The 20,384-nt window shown below is 44.3% G+C and overlaps 1 protein-coding gene across 2 annotated transcripts in view; it reads right to left on the bottom strand.

The window, feature by feature from the left end:
* Positions 1–20,384, bottom strand: part of Tmem233 (transmembrane protein 233) — a 33,414-nt gene that overhangs the window by 10,315 nt on the left and 2,715 nt on the right. The window contains exon 2 of one of the 2 annotated variants that reach the window (XM_013119745.3): positions 1,464–1,600. The exons of the other annotated variant lie outside the window; for it this stretch is intronic. Coding sequence (XP_012975199.2) covers positions 1,464–1,600 — 137 coding nt within the window. The remainder of the gene's footprint in view (positions 1–1,463; positions 1,601–20,384) is intronic. 2 annotated transcript variants of the gene reach the window in all.

Genomic DNA, 20,384 nt, shown 5'->3' on the forward strand with positions numbered 1-20,384 from the left:
TGCCAAGGTTGGGCTGGCTGATCTACCCAGATTAAGGATGTGACTTCCTCCCTCATCCATCTGTGTGAGTCTCGTTGGCCAAAGAAGGCAAAAAAGGTTGGCCTTCTCAGGTTAAGGGGCAAAGTGCTTTGGTCAAGGATGTAGAAGAGTTAGTTGCCCAGGGGGAAAACCTGGAGTAGTCCTGGCCCTGTGAGTTTGTGCTTCTCATTTCTGGGTCCAGGCTGTGCACCATGTGGCCTTTGCCTTTGTCAAAACTCTGGTGGAAAGTGGCATTGATTCTATCAGGGGAAGTTCATTTCAGCTTATTAGAGAATTCAGAAAAATATGTTAATCCAGAGGGAAATATTCTGTCCCTTTCTTTATGACAGGAGAGCTCATGGGTGATTTCAAAACACATGGATTTTCTGCCCTTGAACTAGGAATGAGACAAGCATAATGCAAAATCATGCAGGACATAATTTCACAGACACGTATTAGAACAATTCTAGATGCTCCATTTATACCTTCATATCTCCTGCCCTCTGACAGGCAGGTGGGGCCACATGACAGGCATCAGCCCTCTAAGTGTGAGCCTAAGTGACATTTTCTCAGGCAGTGGGAAAGCTATATGGGCTCTCTGTTCTTCTCCACTCCCTGCCTTAGCCTGACATCACTTCCTGTTCTAGAAATGAAGGTTGGGGAATTACAGCCCACAGATAAAAATACTTGTTTTTGTAAATAAAGTTTTACTGGAACACAGCCACATATATCATTCACATGCTGTCTTTGGCTACTGTTGTGTCCCAGTGGCAGAGCTCAGTACTTATGACAGAGGTGGTGGTAGGGACCTCATGTCTTGCAAGACCTAGATTATCTACAGTCATGCCAGAGCCATTTAGTCCCAATGTGTATACCCTATGTGCCAGATGGAGGATTGCAGAGTGCATTTCACTGGGGGGACTTCTGATGAAACCATGGTTCCAGTCAGCACACGAACCGCTGGATTCTTACAACCTAGGTCAGAAAGTAGGGAAAAGGTGACTTCATCCTTGTTGGAGTGTCCCTAGTTTATCTTCAGATGGTATTGAAAGGTCAGATGTACCCCTTGAGCCTGAGTCTGATTGTAAAGTTCCACTTTCTACTTTAATCATTTTGTCTATTTGTAGTTTGGTGGGAAACTAAACAGGAAAAACTGACTCTGGCCATTCTTTGGACAGTTATGGCAGTCATGATTCAAGATGGCTACAGTTGTGTCAAGCTAAACCCATCTCTTCTTCCCTGATAGAATTGCTAGAATGTAGTAGAGTGATTGACAGCCTGGGTCTCCCAATGACTGTGTGGAAGGCAGACCTTTCATCTGCCCTGCACGGTCTGTGTAGCATGAAGAAAAGATGAAGACCCTTGTTAATTTTATTATTAAAGCTGAACTTAACCTAGCCCAATTGAGTCCCATGAGCATTCAAGAATTTGGAAAGTCTACTTACTTCCTGTAGAATTGCACCACACAGAAAATACCGATGATGATCAGGCCAATGATGATGGAGGCAATGGCCACCCACTTGGCATTCCTCCCCAGCCTCCTGGCTCCTTCGTAGTCTCCATCATTGTAGCTGTTCTGAGACTGGGAAACACAAAGGAAGAGCTGGTGACCACAGACAACCCATGAGGAAAGGCGTGAACCTTCTCAGGCTGTCTTGATGAAACAACTCTTAAGGAGCCATTGGTGACCACTCCCCTCAGTGTCGGGCTTTTGGGAAAACAACATGACTATCATCTCCCAGGAAACCTTCCCAAGGCCTCTATATTTCTTACTTCCAACTGAGTGTGCCTCACCCACCCATATAGGGACTTTGTGGGTGGGAGTGTTCATCTCTCTTATTCAGTCTGGTATGTCAGTTCTCAGAGCCATACTTGCCAAGTGGAAGACACTTAATACATACCTGTAGAATGAAAGGACATAACTGTGTCAAGCATTAGGGCAGTCATTGCCAAGTGTGACCCACAACCCTGGCGGCCAGCTTGCTACCCATTTTTGCAAAGCTCATTTGGATAGAAGCCACACTGGTTTGTTTACTATTGCTTGTGGCTGCTTTTGTGCTACAGGGACAGCATTAGGAACTTGGGACAGAAATCGTAGCGCTTGTCAAACCCAAACTATCTGCTGTTTGGTTATATACAGAAAACATGCATCCATTGCCACACTAAAAACTTTGGCTCAATTATTCACCTCTACACCCAAGTTAAGGCCGTCTTTTAACTGGTACTCACAGACACAGCTTGTCAGGCTGTTAGAATGTTGCAGCAGATGAAAATTGCTGCCCTGAGCCTTGGTCTTCCTTCCCTAGTCCCCAGCATCCTGGGTCCTTCTCTGTATTACTCATGACTTCTCCAGGACTCAGCATGCCTTCCTACTGAGCTCAGCAGAGCCTCCTTTCCCACTATGTCAGGGATGCAGCTCAGTGGGTAGAGGGTTAGTTTAGCACATCAAAGGCCCTGGGGGCTGATCCCCAGAAACACCTAAAATGTGGGTGATGGAGCCATAAAGGCCTGGGATCAGGACTTCAGGCTAGTCCTTGCCCTCAGCCCACTCTAGGTCTACCTGGGGCTACTTGAGAAAGAAGAAGATCTCAGAAACCTGAGTTCAGATTTGATTTGAGCAGCTGTGGTAAGTTCAGAAAGTTGCCAACCTTTCCAAGGCCCCTTGTCCTTGTTGGTGAATTGGGGGCAATAGCAGCAGCAGCTTCACACAGAGGATTCCACAAATTGACATGTGAAGTGGTCAGCATGGACCTTGTATGTTCAATGCACAACACCAGCTTTTACTATGAATTGGTTGCTACACCCACCTTGTTCTTATTTTAAGTCTTTGGGTGGTTAGGAGTGTGACAAGCTCATCTCTACTTCTGACTGCCTCCATTATCATGAGGACCCAAGTTCAGGCAGTGTTTTAGATGACTTCACAGTCACAGTCACTGCACAGAGAATTAGGGATTCAAATTCAGACCTTAGAGTCTAGCATAGAGCTATGAAGATTCAGACCACCTGCCCTTGACAAATCATAGTTTTGTGTGTCCTTGGGAAAGGCAATCCACAGATCAGTCATAGTGATGGTTTGAGTAATAAAAGGGAAACTAATGAGACCCCCAAACAATGTTAACTCTTGACTGTTAGATAAGAAAAAAATCTTATATTCTCCAAAAGCAGTGATCAAAATACATAAGGAAGCCAGCCAGCCTGGGGCATCCTGAAGTGCACACTTATCATCGGCATTGCCTGTGGGCTCAGGTAAGAGGTGGGGGGGGGTGCTCTGGGCTATTTGGCTTGTTTTGTGCAGGTCATTGAAGCCACCCTAAGCACCTGGCTGAGGGCTTTGAGTACAAGCTATGGATACATTCTTCCTCACCTGCAGTAAGCATGTGACCCTCCTTGGGTGCCACTCTCTCTCCAAGACTAATGAGGCTGCTGTTGACTTGAAAAGCCTCTTCCATTGCCAAAGAGGATTCTTCTCTCTGTATAGGACTCCCACCCTGTGTTTGTTCTCCCCTCTGGTTCTTGGAGAAGGGCTCTCCCTGGTTAATCTTCTGGGTGAATGTAAAGATATGGGGGAAAGATCAGGGTAGGAGATTATAGAATTCCAAGATTCGGAGTCTAAGGGACTTGTGTTATGGTGTGGTGGGGTGGTCAGCATAAGGGTTGATGCCAGAATTACTTTGTTCATAATTGTGACAAAGTACCCAATGGGACCAGCTTAAGGAAGGATCTGGCGTGGCTGTAGACACCTAAAATGTACATGATCTAGTTGGAGTGGATTCTTTTCTTGACACGTGGGTCCTGCGGCTTGAACTCACGTTGCCAGGCTTGGTGGCAAGTGCTTTTATCTGCTGAGCCACTTCACTGATCCAGTTTATACGATCTTACTCATTCTTCTAAAAGTTATGAAAGCAATTTGGATAAATGCAGATCATTTAAACACTACAGAAACAGACAGAACATAAAACTCCATTTAATCTTATTTCTCCGTGTTAAGCAGCTTGGTCTGTCTTTTAGATGTTGCATCCACAAATCCTGTGAAAATAATTCTGACACTTGCCCCAGCTTCCATGATGACTGGGCACACTTAGATTGAGGTTAGGAGAAAGAAATTCTCACTCCCAAGACAAAGCCGCAGTAGTAAACCTGTGTGTCTAATCCTGGTCCCCCACATATGAATGCCTCTCACATTCCCTGCAAATCTGTGTAGAGACAGCTTCATCCTCCCTCTGCCAAGGCCTGGTAGCACAGCACAGGCTGCAGAGGGAGGTCTTGTTTTTTCTACGAACAGACTATTGTAAATCCTGGTAGATTTAGCAGATCTGCCATTGGTATTGCCTTTAAATACTCGCCTTTGCTTTTCATTGGCTGGCTGGATTTTCTGAAATCCGACTTCTTGCATTTCTTTCTAAGTGAGTCCCTTCCTCCTTTCCCTCTCTCCCCCCTCCGTTCCCTTCCCCTCCCCCCTCCCTTCCCTCACCCAACCCCTCTCTCCTCTCTCTTTTCCCTTACCCCTCTTCTGTATGTTTTGGCTCCTGCTATAATTCAGTTCTGGAATATTCCCCAGTGGGCCAGGTGCTGCAGGTTTGGTGGTGGAACCTTCAAGAGGCAGGGCTGGGAGACTTTAGGTCACTGAGGGGGTGTCTTTGAAGGGTCTTGTATGGTTCTGGTTTCTTCTCTCCATCTTCTTTCTCTTTCTGTTTCCCTAGCTTCTGTGAGGGAGTCACTTCCTTTACCTTGTGTTCCTGTCATGTAGTTAACGTTAACTCTTCACAGACTCAAAAGCCACAGACAGTGCACAGAAACCTTTACGACTATGAGATAAGGTAAACCCTTTCTCCTCATAAGTTGATTGGAGGCGTTTCATTACAGTAAGCCGAAAGCTGGGTGGGACAACTTCTGACTTTTCCTGTGACAAAAGTGATCCCGCCATGCCTGGAGGTCAGCACTGCGCACTGCTCACCCTCTTCCTCTGGTTATTATATTCTCCCTGCCCTTTCTTTCTTGATGATCTGATCCTGGGAGGGGGTGATACAGACTTCCCAGCTCTTCAGGACTGCCCCTCCCCCATGTACCTCTCTAGCCTCTTTTTAAAAATACTTTATTCTATTTTATGTGCATGAGTGTTTGCCTGCATGTATGTCTGTGCACCACGTGTGTGCCTGGTGCTTAGGGAAGTCAGAAGGGGGTACTGGATCCCCTGGAAGGGGAGTTAAGAGATGTTTGTGAGCTGAACCTAGTCTTCTGCAAGAGCAGCCAGTGTTTTGAACTGCTGATTCATGTTCAGCTCCAAGAATTTTGTTTTATTTTAATTTTAGCCTTGGCTGTCCTGGAACTCACTCTGTAGACCAAGCTGGCCTTGAAGTCACAGAGATCTTTCTGCCTCTGCCTCCTGAGTGCTGGGATTAAAGGTGTGCACCACCACCACCTGGCTGGGACCCCTGACCCTAGACTAACTGGACCTCAGCTTCCTGCCAACCATTTACTCGGTTGCCTTTCACTTGTGGGCATCTTGTTCTTGCCAGCTGGCTGGGAGCAGTGCCATGGGTTCCCAACACACCTTACTGTATTTGTCAGGAGCTTGATGCAGGGTCAGACACAGCCTTCCCTCAAACAAGTATTTTTAGTCAAGAGAGAAAACAGATTCAGATAGCAGTTTTCATTTTTCCAGTTCACTGCCATGCTTTGTTGGGAAATGCCCTTCTAATGATCCTGTTTGTCCAGTGCTCTTCCTGTTTGGAGAGCTGTTGGTTATAGGTGTGGGGGGGAGCTACCCTGGTTTGACCCCACAGGTGATACACTCTTGCTGTGGTCCTAAAGTGATGAATTACATTAATTTGTTCATTATCTAATTTTTTTGTGTGTGTATGTGTTCTACACTAGGGCTGAGTCAGATCCTACTGTTTAGAGCAGGGGACCTGCTTAAAATGGGATACCCTGAGGGAATAGACAGGTAGGATAAGACCTGAAGGATGGCAAGTTCTGGCCATGAGAATCAAGGATGGAAGAGGAGGACAGAGTGGGGGAAGAAGGAAGCCGTGAGCACTGGGTGGTTAGGCCGTCTGTCTGCTGTGTGTGGTTGTGTGGGAGTCCTATGGACAGGGCATTATCTGCATGCTAAGATTCTCAGAGATGGGAGCTACTTGTCTCTGCTATGGCTTTATTTATTTTGGGTGGGACTTGAACTCAGGACCACACACACACACACACACACACACACACACACACACACACACACACACACACTGAACTACAGACCAACCCCTGTTAATGACTTGGAATTGGAGACTCCCTCTGAGACCAAAGGTTAGAGAAGATAACCTACCATGGTCTTAGAGGCCCTGATTTCGTTTCTAATAGTGAAAGGCCCTGTGCTATAGAGACTGGGAAGAAGGGTGTTGAGAGGGCCATCATGGGCTCCATCTGTCACCCAGATCTTTCCTTTTCTTCTTTGGGGTGGGGTCTGGTCAGGAGGTGTCTTATGTGAAAGTGCTCTGCTACTGAACTGTATCCCAGACCCTTGGATTTGGGTTATTTTAAAGGACATCTGCTTATTTTATGTGTGTGTCCCTGCATGAATTTATATGCACCACATGCATGCAGGTGCTTTCAGAGGTCAGAGGCCATCAGATCCCCTGGAACTGGAGTTACAGCGTATTGTTGGGGCCACCTGATGTGGGTGCCAGAAACTGAACTTGGGTCCTCTGCAAGAGCTGTAAATGCTCTTAACTGCTGATCCCTTTCTCTAGTCCACCCCCTTGGTTATTTGTTTATTGAGACAAAGTCTCAATATGAATCTCAAATTGGCCTTGAACTTGCTTTGTAGCCCAGGGTTACTGTGAACTCAATGAGCCTCTTGCCTCCAGCCCCACAGTGCTAGGATCATGAAAGTGTGCCACCACCACTGAGAAATAACTATACTAATTATTAATATTTGTTGCCATTGTTATAGGTGACTCTAGGGATCATACCCAGTTCCTGGAACATGAGAGGCAAGTGCTCTATATCTGAGCCACACCCAGAGCTTTCCTCTTAGAACTCTGAGCAAGCTGCTTAACTTCCCTGTACCTTCTTCAAGGGTGTTCACTTGATTAGGTGTTTGCCTACACTGAAAGCTCTCAACACCCCTTCTGCCACTGACATTCAACCAATAGCAACCATTTCCTGTTCCAACCACCAGAAGGAAGCTAGACGGCTGGCCCACCGGCACCTTCCCCAGAGCGTGAAGACATTGCAAGTCACGTTCTCCACTCATTCAAAACTGCTAAGTCACAGCCATTTTATAATCGGGGCAATGAGTTCTGGGGACACTGACCAGGTATGAACAAGGCACAACTGCTTTGCAGTCAGTCTGTTGGGTCCTTAGAAGGCTAAATTGTCACAGGGTTGAACAATGATGCTTGTAGGAGGCTCCCAAGAAGACTGAAGTACGTGTCCATGCAGAGCTTATGCTCGAAGGTCTGTTAACAGCATCACCTGTTAGAGCCCTGTATTGGTTCCCTCTGACAGACACCTTGACAGGAGGCAGCTCAAGGAAGAAGGATTTATTTCAGCTCATGGGGTAGAGCGTCCCCAGTCCATCATGACGAGACGGGCATAGTGGTCGGGGTCCTGCTAGTGGCTGCAGCTCAGCTTGTCACATCTTAGTTGATCAGGAAACAGAGAGCTCACCAGAAGCAGGCTGTACTACAACCAAAAGAGCTGGTGGCTCACCTCTGCATGACACCGTGCCTCCCATCCCAAAGGTATCACAACTTCTCTGAATGGTGTCACCAGTTAGGAAGCAAGTGTTTAAACATAAGCTGGTGGCAGACATTTTAGACTCAAACCATAATAGGCTCCAAATAGATTAAATCCAAATGTCAATCAACAAATGATAGAGGAAAGAAAACTTAGGGGAAAAATCAGTATCTAAAGCAACATCAAGGTATACATTGTGTTTTTGCTCCCAGAATTGGCTCAGGGAGTGGGCGCACATTGTGATTCTGTAATGCCTGAACAATGAGGAAATTAATAACACACAACACCCTCTTCATTAACAGTGCTGAGTGGAGTCACACGGTGATTCCGATTTATGCAACATTTAATCAGAGGTATGATTTGCTGGTGCTTAGCCTTAAAAAAGGCCCAGGATCTTGTGTAGCCTTAAAAAGAGAAGAGTGCTGATGCTGGGCAGTGTAAGTGGCCCTTGAAAACCAGCATGCGAAAGGACAGAAGCCAGATGCGAAAGATCACGAGTGTGAGATTCCACTAAGGGAATATCCAGCATAAATAAAGGTGTCAGGACAGAGGCGTGCTGGTTTTGCCTGGTGGGATTGGGGAGTGAGTGATGGCAGACATGGGCTCTTTTATTTATCTGTTCTTTGAGAACTTCATACATGTGTCTGTGTATACAACGCCTCTCAGACTCCTCCCCCTCCCCAGCTTCCTGACCTCAACCCCCCCTTTATAACCCACAGAGTCCAGTGAGGATTCGAGTGTATGCATGGTACAGAGCCATTTTCTGAAGCATAGAGAAGAGGCCACACCCCTGAAGAAAGCTGGTTCTCATCTGCCTCCCAGCAGCCATCAAATGCCAGTAGCTCTCAGCTGTGGGTAGGGCCTGGGGTATTCCACCTGTATCCAATCTGGAAGGTTGACTGGCTTGACCTTATGCAAGTCTTAGATAGGCAGCCATAGCTATTGTGTTCATGAGTGTAACGGCCCTGCCATATCCAAAAGTCTTTTCCTTACTTGAAATAAGGTCTATATGTACCCAAGGCTGGCCTTGAACTTGTAGCAATCCTCTTACCTTAGCCCTCCAAGTGCTGTGATTACAGGCATGCATCACCACACCTGACTGAGAAAATGGAATTTCTATGCTAGTGCAAAATTTTCAATTTATATTTTCTCTTTCTTTCTTTCTTTCTTTCTTTCTTTCTTTCTTTCTTTCTTTCTTTCTTTCTTTCTTTCTTTCTTTCTTTCTTCCTTCCTTCCTTCCTTCCTTCCTTCCTTCTTTCTTTCTTTCTTTCTTTCTTTCTTTCTTTCTTTTTTTGTTCAGTTGGTTTCAAATTCAGGCTTTTCCTGTCTCAACTTTTCCTAGTGCTGGGTTAGTTCTGAGTCGCAGACCAGGCTGAGCAAAAGTTTCTTTTTGGGGTATGAAAGTTCGCAGGAATCGGAGAGTGGTGATGGTTTTACAACCTTTTAATTATATTAAGCCCCGCCTCACTGTGTTATCAGATGGTAGAAGGGAAACTGTCCAGTGATGAAATGTTAGCTTCTTCAAAGCCCCAGGGTTAGTAGCTTCTGGAGAAGTTGGTAAAGACTGTTAGGAGATGGTGGCAGGGCTCATAAATAGCCTGTGGGCACAGCGACTGCCTCAGGTGCCCACCGAGAGCTGCAGCAAGACCAAGCAGGAATCAGAATTAGCAGATTGGACTTTTGTGGGAGCACCTGAGAAACAACCCTCATTCTAGTTTCAGTCTGTTGCTGTGACAAATACCATGGCCAAATGAATGGGTTACAGTCCATCGCTGGGGAAGTCGAGGCAGGAAGAAGAAGCAGAAACCACAGAGGAATACTGCTTGCTGACTTGCTGACTTGCTCAGGATCAGCCAGCCTTGCTTTATAGCCCAGGACTACCTTCATAGGGAATGATGCCACCCACAGTGTGCTGGGGCCCCCTGCATCAATTAACAAGACAATTCCCCATAGACATTCTCACAGGCCAGTCTAATCCAGACAATCCCTCATTTGGGACTCACTTCTCAGGCTACTCTGAACTGTGTTAACACTGACAGTTAAAGCTAGCTAGAACACCCCTGAAGAAGATTGACAGGTGTTTTACAGGGAGCAGGTAGGCAGTGAAAGACAAGAACCATCCAAACCCAGTTATTGTTGATTAACATAAACCCCATTTAAATCGGAGCTCATTAACACTTAGACTAACCTGCACCCAAACAAAAATAGCTTCTGCTTCCACAGTGAACAAATTAACTTAGAATAACAGGTCCCGTTTGGAAAGACGGTGGAAGAATTGTGAACTGGTCCTGGCTATTGGGACACTCCACCAGGTACTGAATGGGTCTTTGTGACCCATTTTATGCAGAAGACTCATTCTAAAGGATATTATACCTGCAGAAGACTTATTCTAAAGGATGCTGTAGATGACATGACATATGTACCTTTTTTTTTTTTTTTTTTTTTTTTTTTGGTTTTGAGACAGGGTTTCTCTGTATTGCTTTGGAGCCTGTTCTGGAACTGGCTCTGTAGACCAGGCTGGCCTCGAACTCACAGCCTGCCTCTGCCTCCCGAGTGCTGGGATTAAAGGCGTGCGTCACCAACGCCCGGCTGACATATGTACCTTCTTGAACATGTAGCTTGTTTCTGCCCCTGAGCCTCATCTTGCCCTTTAGCCTTTGCCCATCACTGTTTCTAAGATAAAACCTTCTCCACCACTGCCTTCACCTGTCCTTCTCTCCCACTGCTTGTTTGATCTCTTACACTGCTCGCCACTCACTGGAAGACTCTCGTTTGGTAGGTAAAATGTGCATGGCCAATAGGCGTTTGGAAATACTTCCAGCCTTTCCTTCCTCCATCCGTGTTCAGGCATGCAAGGGCACAGAGGTGGTTTGTGGACACTTTTTTACTGATAAACCACGTGGGGTCTCACTGTCCACACAATTTTGTGTTCTGACCTGCTTTCCCATTCGACCCTTCCACCCTGAGTCACAGACTGCAGGGGAAAGCTAGTACTATGCTACTAAATGGACTCTTGAGGGCTACTCTGTGCCCACAGACCATGCACCGCTCTACCCCATCCTCTTCAGAGAAGCCTCTGTTTGCAGTAGATGGCAACTGACAGAGGCCCACAGCTGGTCAGAATGCAGAGAATAGCAGACCACAGTGCTTAGTCTTAAATTACCCATACATAATATCACACCACTTCCTTCAAGGTTCTTCCCCAGGAGAGGGCAGAAGGGTTGTAAGAGTCGGAGGTGATGGTAACTTCAAGGAAACGGTTCACGAAGGACAGTTGCACATAGGAACCCACAGTGATTATGACAGCATGCACAAAGCCTTTGCAAGTTCAAGCAAGACAAAGTTCCAGCACGGACGGGTAATTGGCCCCCATAATCTCATAGGGAGGGGCACTATTAGGAGGTGTGGCATTGTTGGAGTGGGTGTGGCCTTTTTGGAGGAAGTGTGTCACTGTGGGGGTGGGTTTTGAGGTTTCTTATACTCAAGATACTGCTCAGTTTCCTGTTGTTTTCTTTCCTTTTTCTTTTTCTTTTTTGTTTTTTTTAGAGACAGGGTTTCTCTGTATAGCTTTGGAGCCTGTCCTGGCACTTGATCTGTAGACCAGGCTGGCCTTGAACTCACAGAGGTCTGCCTGCCTCTGCCTCCTGAGTGCTAGGATTAAAGATGTGCACTACCAACGCCCAACTTCCTGTTGTTTTCTTATGAAGATGTAGCCAGTACTATATCTGCCTGCACACTGCCAAGATGATAAGGAACCAAACCTCTGAAACTGTACGGTTAAATGTTTTCCTTTATAAAACCTGCTGTGGTCATAGTGTCTCTTCCCAGAAATAGAAGAACCCTGACTAAGACAAGGAGTGGGCATGAAGTCCCATCTCCAGCTGAGGGGCTGCCGGGGCTTCATAGTCGCAGGGAGCAGGAGAGTCAGTTTTCTTTAATGTGACCTGTAGTAGGGTGATGATACTCGGGAGCAGGTTTTGTTCTCAAGAGCAGTTGGGCAGCACAAATCGGACTTAGTGGGTTTAGAAGAAGAGGAGGAGGAGGAAGGAGGAAGACAACAATGACGATGACTCAAAGTTGCATGGATAGGGAGGTGAGGGTGGAGGGGTGGATCTGGGAGGAGTTGGGGGGATTGAATAGGATCAATATACATTACCAAAGAATTAGTCAAAATATTATTTAAACCTTTCATATTTCTAATGAGGAGACCAAAAATATGAAGGACTTACTACATGAGCACTCTCAAGTTTATTGTCATGCACTATAATCTACTGCCAATGCTGGTTGAATCTCTAGTAGGTCATGGGATAGCTTTTCATTCAGTTGCTGGGTTTCAATTTTCATCTCTTAGCAGTACTTTCTTTATACAGATCTGACACATACCCTCAGTTTGCTTTGAGTATCAAAAGCATTTATGTGTATATGTGGTGCTTGTACATGTGTGTATGTTCACATGTGTGCATGTATGTGAAAACTTGAACTTGACATCAGGGATCTTCCTGGATTATTCTGTTTTTATTGAGGCAGGGTCTCTCAATTGAATCCAAAGCTCACCGACTGGCAATGTAGTTAGCCAGCATGCTGGAGAGATTCACTTGGGGGCTGGGAATAGAGGCAGCTGCCATGATTGCTCAGCTTCTGTGTGGGTTCTGGGGATCTAAGCTTTGGTCCTCAAGCCTACTCAGCAAGTGCTATATCCATGGCACCATCTCCTCAGTCATAGGTATTTAATATTTTCTACTGGCTATTTAGAATATACTATTTGTCCTTTAAGAATAAAAAGAAAACCTATGTTTAGTTAAGCATTTCTCTGTGTGTGTGTGGTCATACATGTCACGGCATGTGTGTAAATGTCAGAGAACAGCATTTGGGTGTTGGTTCTCTTATTCCACCAAAGAGGTATCAAGTGATGGAACAGAGATCATCTGGCTTGGCGGCAAGTGCGTTCACCCTCCAAGCCATCTCTGGATGGCCCTCTGTCCTTGTGAGTTGCAACACTAAAGTCTTAATATCGTAGTATGTTGTTTCCTTTTATTTAAACTGATTCTTCCCTTCACCAAAGACACCATCATCTTCTTACCCCTTAGTTCCCCATATATATGGATAGGGAGGAGTGGGGTTTTCTCTTTGCAGCTGTCTATGTTTCTCCCATTGTCTCTGCTTCTCTCTCTCCCTGTATCCTCTCTGTGCACCTGTGGAGTTACATTAATACCTGATCACAATCTGAGTCCTTTGGATCAGATGCAAGAACTCTGTGGAGATCAGCACTTTAGACTCCACAAACTCCTAGACAGCTGACTTCCATCAAAATATCTTGATGTATGTGGGCACTTAGTGGATATTTTTAGTAATGATGCCTGAATTTTCAGATCATTTGGAGGTTTCTTGTTTAGACTTTGCTTGCTCCTGAGTTTCTTAGCCTGAAAGTATTCTTGGGAACTTGGAGACTGGGCTTCCAGAGGACAAAGTGTATTTCCTCTTATTACATGAACTCATTCATGCTCATCTGTCCCCTCTTCGGCTCTTAGTATTTTTTGCTCCATAAATATCCTCAAGGACAAATGAGAATTGTCCTTTTGCCCATCATTAAAGCCAAGCGTCAGGGAGGAATTCCGTGTGGGCTGACGGAGACTAGTAGCTGATGCTCTCATATTGACAAGGCAAGTCTATTAAAGGAGACAGTATTCAGAGTCATGTTCCTATCAAAGGACCGTGCATGGCCATCTCATCACAGTGTTTCAAGTGACTGAGTGGATAGTGCAAGGACGGATGTTTTTGATTTTGTCCCCTAGAGTCACCTTCTTGAGTCTGTTTAATCAGGGAGAGTGACTTTCATGCATATCAAGTGAAATTACATTGCTATAAAAACGCTTTAAAACATAAAACATTGTACGTTGTAAAAACAGCACCAATACCAAGGGCCATACCAATAACAAGGGTGATACCAGACCCCTTCAAGAACAATTCATGTAACAACAGTAACCCCAGACTTTTCAAAGAATAGTTTTCCCAAAAGAAGCTAATTATAGACACTTTCTTCTCAGGATGTGTGATATAAGGACTGAAACTAACAGAGAGGTAAGTTCCCCATGTGGGGCATGGAGAAAGATGGGGAGAGGCCACAGAGGGGCGATTTTCCAGCAGGACGCTAGAAGCGCAGTGGCATTTATGACCCAACAAGCTCCTTGGGCGACTGGAGTTTGAGAAGCATTGTTTAATGTGTGACTCCTCCCTGGCTCCCTTAATGAATATTTGAAAGCGTCCTCAATGTCACCATCAGAGCTCTACACACGCTAAGTCAGAAATGGCTTGCTTGTTATGGAACGGCCAACTCAACCTCGGCCACTACCTGTTCAGTGACTCATCTTGCTGACATTTTGCTATCTTAGTTTGCTCATCACCTGGACAGTTTCTACTACCTCTGGAAGGAAGCCTTAGTCTCTCTCTTTCTCTCTCTTTTTAAAATCCATTGTCCACCTGGCCTCCTTCCTTTCCTTCTCTTATGTGTAATTCCAATGGTATAATAAACATTGGCAGCATAACAATGTGGTTTTGTGTTCCTATAACTGAGCTTTAACAATCATCCATTAGTGGCCAATCAATTGTATAAATATATATTACATACATACATAAACACATTACATTATAGTGTATACATGTGTTCATGTCCTTGTATGTTATGACAGACCTTTCTATTTTATCATTTTGTCAGTAAATGCAAACAGGACTTAAAAATGTGTTCTTTGGTAGAGAAACATGGATTACCATCTTGAAATATATGTATTCCACCCCTTTGATCTCAGATCAGAAGGACTGCCATAGTGGCTTAATTCTAGGCTCCTAAGTACAGATGCTCATTGATACTCTTCCATATGGCAATCAGACTTTGGAAATAATGAGGTAGGAGCTGCTTGGACAATGTGTAGTGCTATATAAAGTCGGTTTGTGTCTAGAGGAATGCTTTCAAATGATGGCAGACTTCAGTCAGGTCTTTATCCTCTGGGACCACCTATATTTTCCTTACAGCATCAGACTTTGGACACAGAAATAAATAGGGATGAAGTCATAGGTGTTCATAATCTTTTTTCTTCTTGTTTATTTATTTTTGAGACAGGGTCTCATTATATAACCCTGACTGTCCTGGAACTCCCTCAGTAGACCAGGCTGGCCTCAAACTCAAAGAGGTCTGTCTGCCTCAGCTTCTCTAGTGCTGTGATTAAATTGTGTGCCACCATGCTTAGCAGCTATCCATAACTTTTTGTGTGTGTGTTTTGAAACAGGGTCTCTTTTATGTATCCCTGGCTGTCCTGGACGTCCTTATATAGAGTGGACAACCTAATTGTCATTCATCTGAAATCCAGTTTTGATGGATGAGTCAGTGCCTGGTAGATTCTGAGTCAAGTGGAAAGAACATACAGTTCAGTTTGTATTTCATTCTGTGGGTATTTATTTTCTTTATGACCACAAATCTTGTCATCCTGAGAAGATGTGGTCAAGTTCAGGGAAGGTCTGTGGCTTCCTGCAAATGGCTTTGGCCCAAACTTCCATTATCAGTGGTGTCTTCTGTTGGTGTATAAAGCCAATTGTCTAGCTCTCAGTAGCATTTCCCTTTGCTTCTTTTCTACATTGGATACCTTTGCTGGATCCCATGTATATTAGTTATTTTCACATCGCTGTGACCACAGTATCTATTAGAAATGCCTCAAGGGAGGAGAGATTTAATTTGGCTCAGTCTCTTAGAGGTTCAGAACATGGCAGCAAGAAAGCTCTGTTCATGGCAGTGGGATGTGCAATGAATGTTGTTCACATCATGGCCGACCAGGAAGCATAGAGAGTGTACAGGAGCCAGAGGTTCCCTACAACCTACAAAGGCCCACATCTACTGACTTCCTTTCGTAGGATAGCCTTGACTTCACAAAGGTACCACATCCTTCCAAAACTTCACCACCCACTGGGGACAAAGGCTCAAACCATGAGTCTGTGGGGCACAGGTCAGACTCAGACTGTGGCTACATGTGAGCTTTTACCTTAGCTTCTGTCCCAACTATGAGACAGAATGAGCCCCTCTTTTCTTTATGATAGGTATTGGTCAGAGCACTAAGATTTGCAATCAGTACAACCCCCAAAGACACTTTTGTGTTTGAACTGGCCACATCCTTTGTGAGAAATTCTTCCATTCCTCTATCTGGTTGCCAGAGTAACTGATCAGTGAAATGGGGCCAAGAGCTTCCTTGTTGAACACAGTGACTTTCCATTAATCCCAATTTCATGTGGCTCCCACACTCTACTTTTGGCCCTGACAATGTCTAGACACCTTCTGTTAATTCTCAGTAACAGCTGCTAAGGATGTAGTTGCCTGGCTTCCTAGGGCCCTAGATGATGTCTAGGTATCTTCTGACTTCCTTGTCCAAAAAAAAGATGTATTTATTTTTTATGTGTATTAGTGTTTTGTCTGTATGTGTGCCTATGCACCACATGACTGTCTGGCACCTTTGGAATTCAGAAGAGGTACTGTCTCTGGAACTGGATTTGTAGGGGGTTGATGAGCTGCCATGTGGGTTCTGGGAATTGAATCACTGTCCTCTGTAAGAGCAACAAGTTCTCTTAACCAGTGAGCCATCTCCCCAGCTCCCTAGTGACTTCTTGAATGCATGTTCAAAGATTACTCTCTTTTCTTCAGCTGTACCATTTCTTTTTTAATTACCTTCAAAGGCAATGTAGTCACTAATACTTATAACTTTGTATCTCCTCGGAGTTTTGCAGGGAAAACTGACTTTTTTCTTGACCATTTTGTAGGATCTAGGTTTCATAAAAGCACACTGTATACAGTTAGTTAAGGATCAAGCATTTCTTTATCTCTCTTTTCTTCTCTTGTACTCTTAGTTTGTCTTTGGGTGCTTATGTCATTTTAAGTTCACTTACCAGCATTCTAAGTGGTTTCAGATCAGAGTAAGAAAACGAAGAACTTTTGTTATTCCATGCTGAGATGAATGCTTGTTAGTGTATTTTAGTTTAGCTTTGATGTCTACCTTTAGGCTGCAAGAAATACTTATTTAGGAAGCATGTTGTTTTTATTAATATCAGATTTGCTAGTCACACAGCAAAACAGAGAAAGGTAATGACTTGTGCCTCTAGTCTATAGACACCATCACAAATACCGTTACCATCATTATTATCATCATCATCATCATCATTATCACATCATGACCACCATCATCATCACCACCACCATCAGTATCACCATCACCACCATCATCACTATCATCAGTTTCAGTATTGTGTTCTGCTTGGGTTCTAGGCAGTTAACTGAAACTTTTGAATGTTTGTCTTTTAATCTCAGCAATTGCACTAGGCTAAGTAGCATCTCAGCCCCCCTCTTACAGAGTTAAAAAGCCCCAAGCTTCAGAAAGATTGAGATACATATGTGGAATCATAAATGATTGGCAAGCATTCTTTCTCCAGGGTGTAGGGCTATACTAAGAAACTGTGGGGCTCCTTTCAGATGTAATAAATAGAAATAACTGGGACAGAAGGGAAGATGTTGAATGAAACCTGAAAACCAGCCTGCACTCCACTTACCAAGCTGTGTGTCCTGGTTCAGGGCTGTACCTTCATTCAGGAAGGTGCTGCATTCAAATTCACATGGAAATGCAGTGTGACTTAGCAGTAACTCATTCTAGAGGGAAATTCTTGGGATGTATGTGTTGTGTAGTCATTTTCTTTCCAACTGAAACATTGCCTCCTGGAGGGAGGAGGAAGACTGGGTTTTTAGTGATGCAGCTGCCTTGGAGTCATCCATGCTCCGGTAAGTAACCCAAACCCACTCATCGGTTCACTAAGCTAGACCTGGGTGGAATTATCTCTTTCATCTATCATTGGTGCCCTGTCTGGGAAGAACAGACATGTTCTTGTCACCCTAGGAAAAGTCATACAGTACAATACTCTTCAATTGAATGCAGGTTAAATATACTTTGACAAGTACTCTTTCAGTGTCTTGAGTGATGCTAAGCACATCAGCATTCCCTTATAGCATTGGTATTGTCCTGCTGCTTACCTGTGGGTGTTGCCTCATGCTAAATACATCAGCATTTCTCAATATACCATTGTTATTGTCCTGCCACTTACCTATGGGTGTTGCCTCTTTAACTCCAGGCCTCCCTGGTTCCACAATGGATGTTAGAAAGAACACCAATCCCCACAGCTTGAACAATCATTTGTATCTTTCAAAGTAGTTTTATTCCCATATACTTACGTCAACATGTAATCACATAGAATGCTCCTCAGACTTGGCTTAATAGTATAGGTACTGATTGTTTTGAGATTGCTTGCCTTTTTTTTTTCTTTTTTGAGACAGGGTTTCTCTGTGTAGCTTTGGAGCATGTCCTGGAACTTGTTTTGTAGACCATGTTGGTCTCGAAATCACAAGTACTGGGATTAAAGGCAAGCACCACCACTGCCCAGGGAGATTGCTTGCATTTTTAAAATTTATTTCTTCATTAGGTATACAGTGTTCCACCTGCATGTATCCCTGCAGGCCAGAAGAAGGCATCCAATCTTATTACAGACAGTTGTGAGCTGCCATGTGGTTGCTGGGAATTGAACTCAGGACCTCTGGAAGAGCAGCCAGTGCTCTTAACCTCTAAGCCATCTCCAGCCGCACATTTTTTTTAACTAACCATTTTTGAAACTGTTTGTTAGGGGTCTTTTCAATATTTTCAGCACATCTACGTCTACAATGTCTTCCACTATACAGCATTTTTTGATTAGAGTGTGTCCTAGATATCATCGATTGTCAACTTGACACAACCCAGAGTCATTTGAGAGCTTTACCTGGGAAATTACCTAGATCTATTTGGCCTGCACATATTTCTGTGGGGAATTGTCTGATTGTTATTTAATGTATGAGGGCCCAGCTCATGTGGGTGTCATCATCCCTAGGAGGTTGACTTAGGCTGTCTAAGAAAGCTAGATGAGCATGGGCCAATGAGGGACTCATCAAACAGCATTTCTCCATGGTTCCTGCCTTCAGGTTCCTAACTTGAGTTTCTGTCCCTACTCCATTCAATGATAAGTTATTATCTGGAAGTGAAAGTCAAATAGATTCTTTCTTCCCCAAGTTGTTTTTGATCAGGGTGTTTTATCACAGCAACAGAGATCAAGCTGTGATGGACTTGACCATGTTGATTTTGGCAGAGGGTTGTGAAATATAAGTTGAAATAAGCCCTTCCTTCCCATGTGGCCTTTGGTCAGAATGTTTTATCACATGAACAGAGAGCAACAATTGGGGACTTGTTGGTACTTGGGAAATGTGAGTTCAGATTGAGAGAAAACCTGAGACATTGCTGGACATTTGTAGTTTGGCTCTTTTCATCAATGTCAAACTCCCCAAATCACTGTGGTGATTATAGAGGCCCCCCAACATTTCTAAATGTCTTTATGGGGAATGTGCAATTTCAAGCGGAGACCCCCAGACATATTGCTTTACCTGTCATGAATTTATAGATGAGTGAGATTGGAAAACAGCCGAGACAGGACATCACAAGACACCTTAAATCTTGTGCATCCATGACAGGATTGGACAGGTGCTGTTACGGTTTGAGTCTGGTGTCTCATCAACTCTCATGTTGGAGTTCAGTCCCCATGATGAGCTATCAAGAGGTTGTGCTTTTAGAAGGTAAGCAGGGCACTATCCTCATGAATGAATCCAGTCATATGATCAGTAGACTGATGTGTTAATGAGAAATTGTGAGAGTAAGTCTACTGGAAGCCAGTTTATCCAGATCTTTCTCACTTTCCCTACTCTCATGATGTCATGCCAGCTGGAAGGTCTTTGCTAAATGTGGACCTCCTATCTTAGAACACCCCTCTTTGCTTTCAACAACTAATACCTTGCCCTTTGGAATTATTGTCATGAAATTTATCAATCTCATGTTTACTTGAATGAGAAACTACTTCCCAATCCTTTAGAGCATGTGCAATAGCAAGCATATAGGAGGGGCTGTTTAGAATTTTGACTTCAATTGTTTCATATGCTGCTTGTTTCCTTATGTAACATGTGATGCCTCCAGATACCAAGTCTATCCATCAGTGTGATGATGGTTAAACACACCCAGCCCAATGCTTTGAACTCAACATGATTGGCATGGTATATTTTGTCTCATCCTTATGACTGTACTACTCAATGTTAAACAATGCACACAAGCCAGGTACAATGGCATGGACCTGTCAACCCAGCAACTCAAGAGATGGAAGCAGGAGGCCCATGAGTTCTAAGCCAGCCTGGACTATAAAGTGAAACTTTGTCTCAAAACAGCAGCACCAGGATCACTAACAACAAACCCCAAGGCTGAAACAAACAAAAACAACCGAACCACACCCGGCCAGACGGCTCAGTGGGTAAAGCAACTGAGGACATGAGTTCAATCCACAGAACCCGAGTAAAGGTGGAAGGAGAGAAGCAACTCCACAAAGTTGTCCTCTGACAACTTCCCCTCCCCTATCACGTGCACAGGCACCCCACAAACAAATTAAAGTAAAATTAAAGTGAAACCCCCCAACTGCAGCAAACAACAGCAACACACACCAACATCCCATCCCCAGGGCTCAGATGAACAACTAAAGCTTAAACAAAAGTA

This window comes from Mesocricetus auratus, unplaced genomic scaffold, assembly GCF_017639785.1.
Source record: "Mesocricetus auratus isolate SY011 unplaced genomic scaffold, BCM_Maur_2.0 Super-Scaffold_100025, whole genome shotgun sequence".
Classification (NCBI taxonomy): Eukaryota; Metazoa; Chordata; class Mammalia; order Rodentia; family Cricetidae; genus Mesocricetus; species Mesocricetus auratus.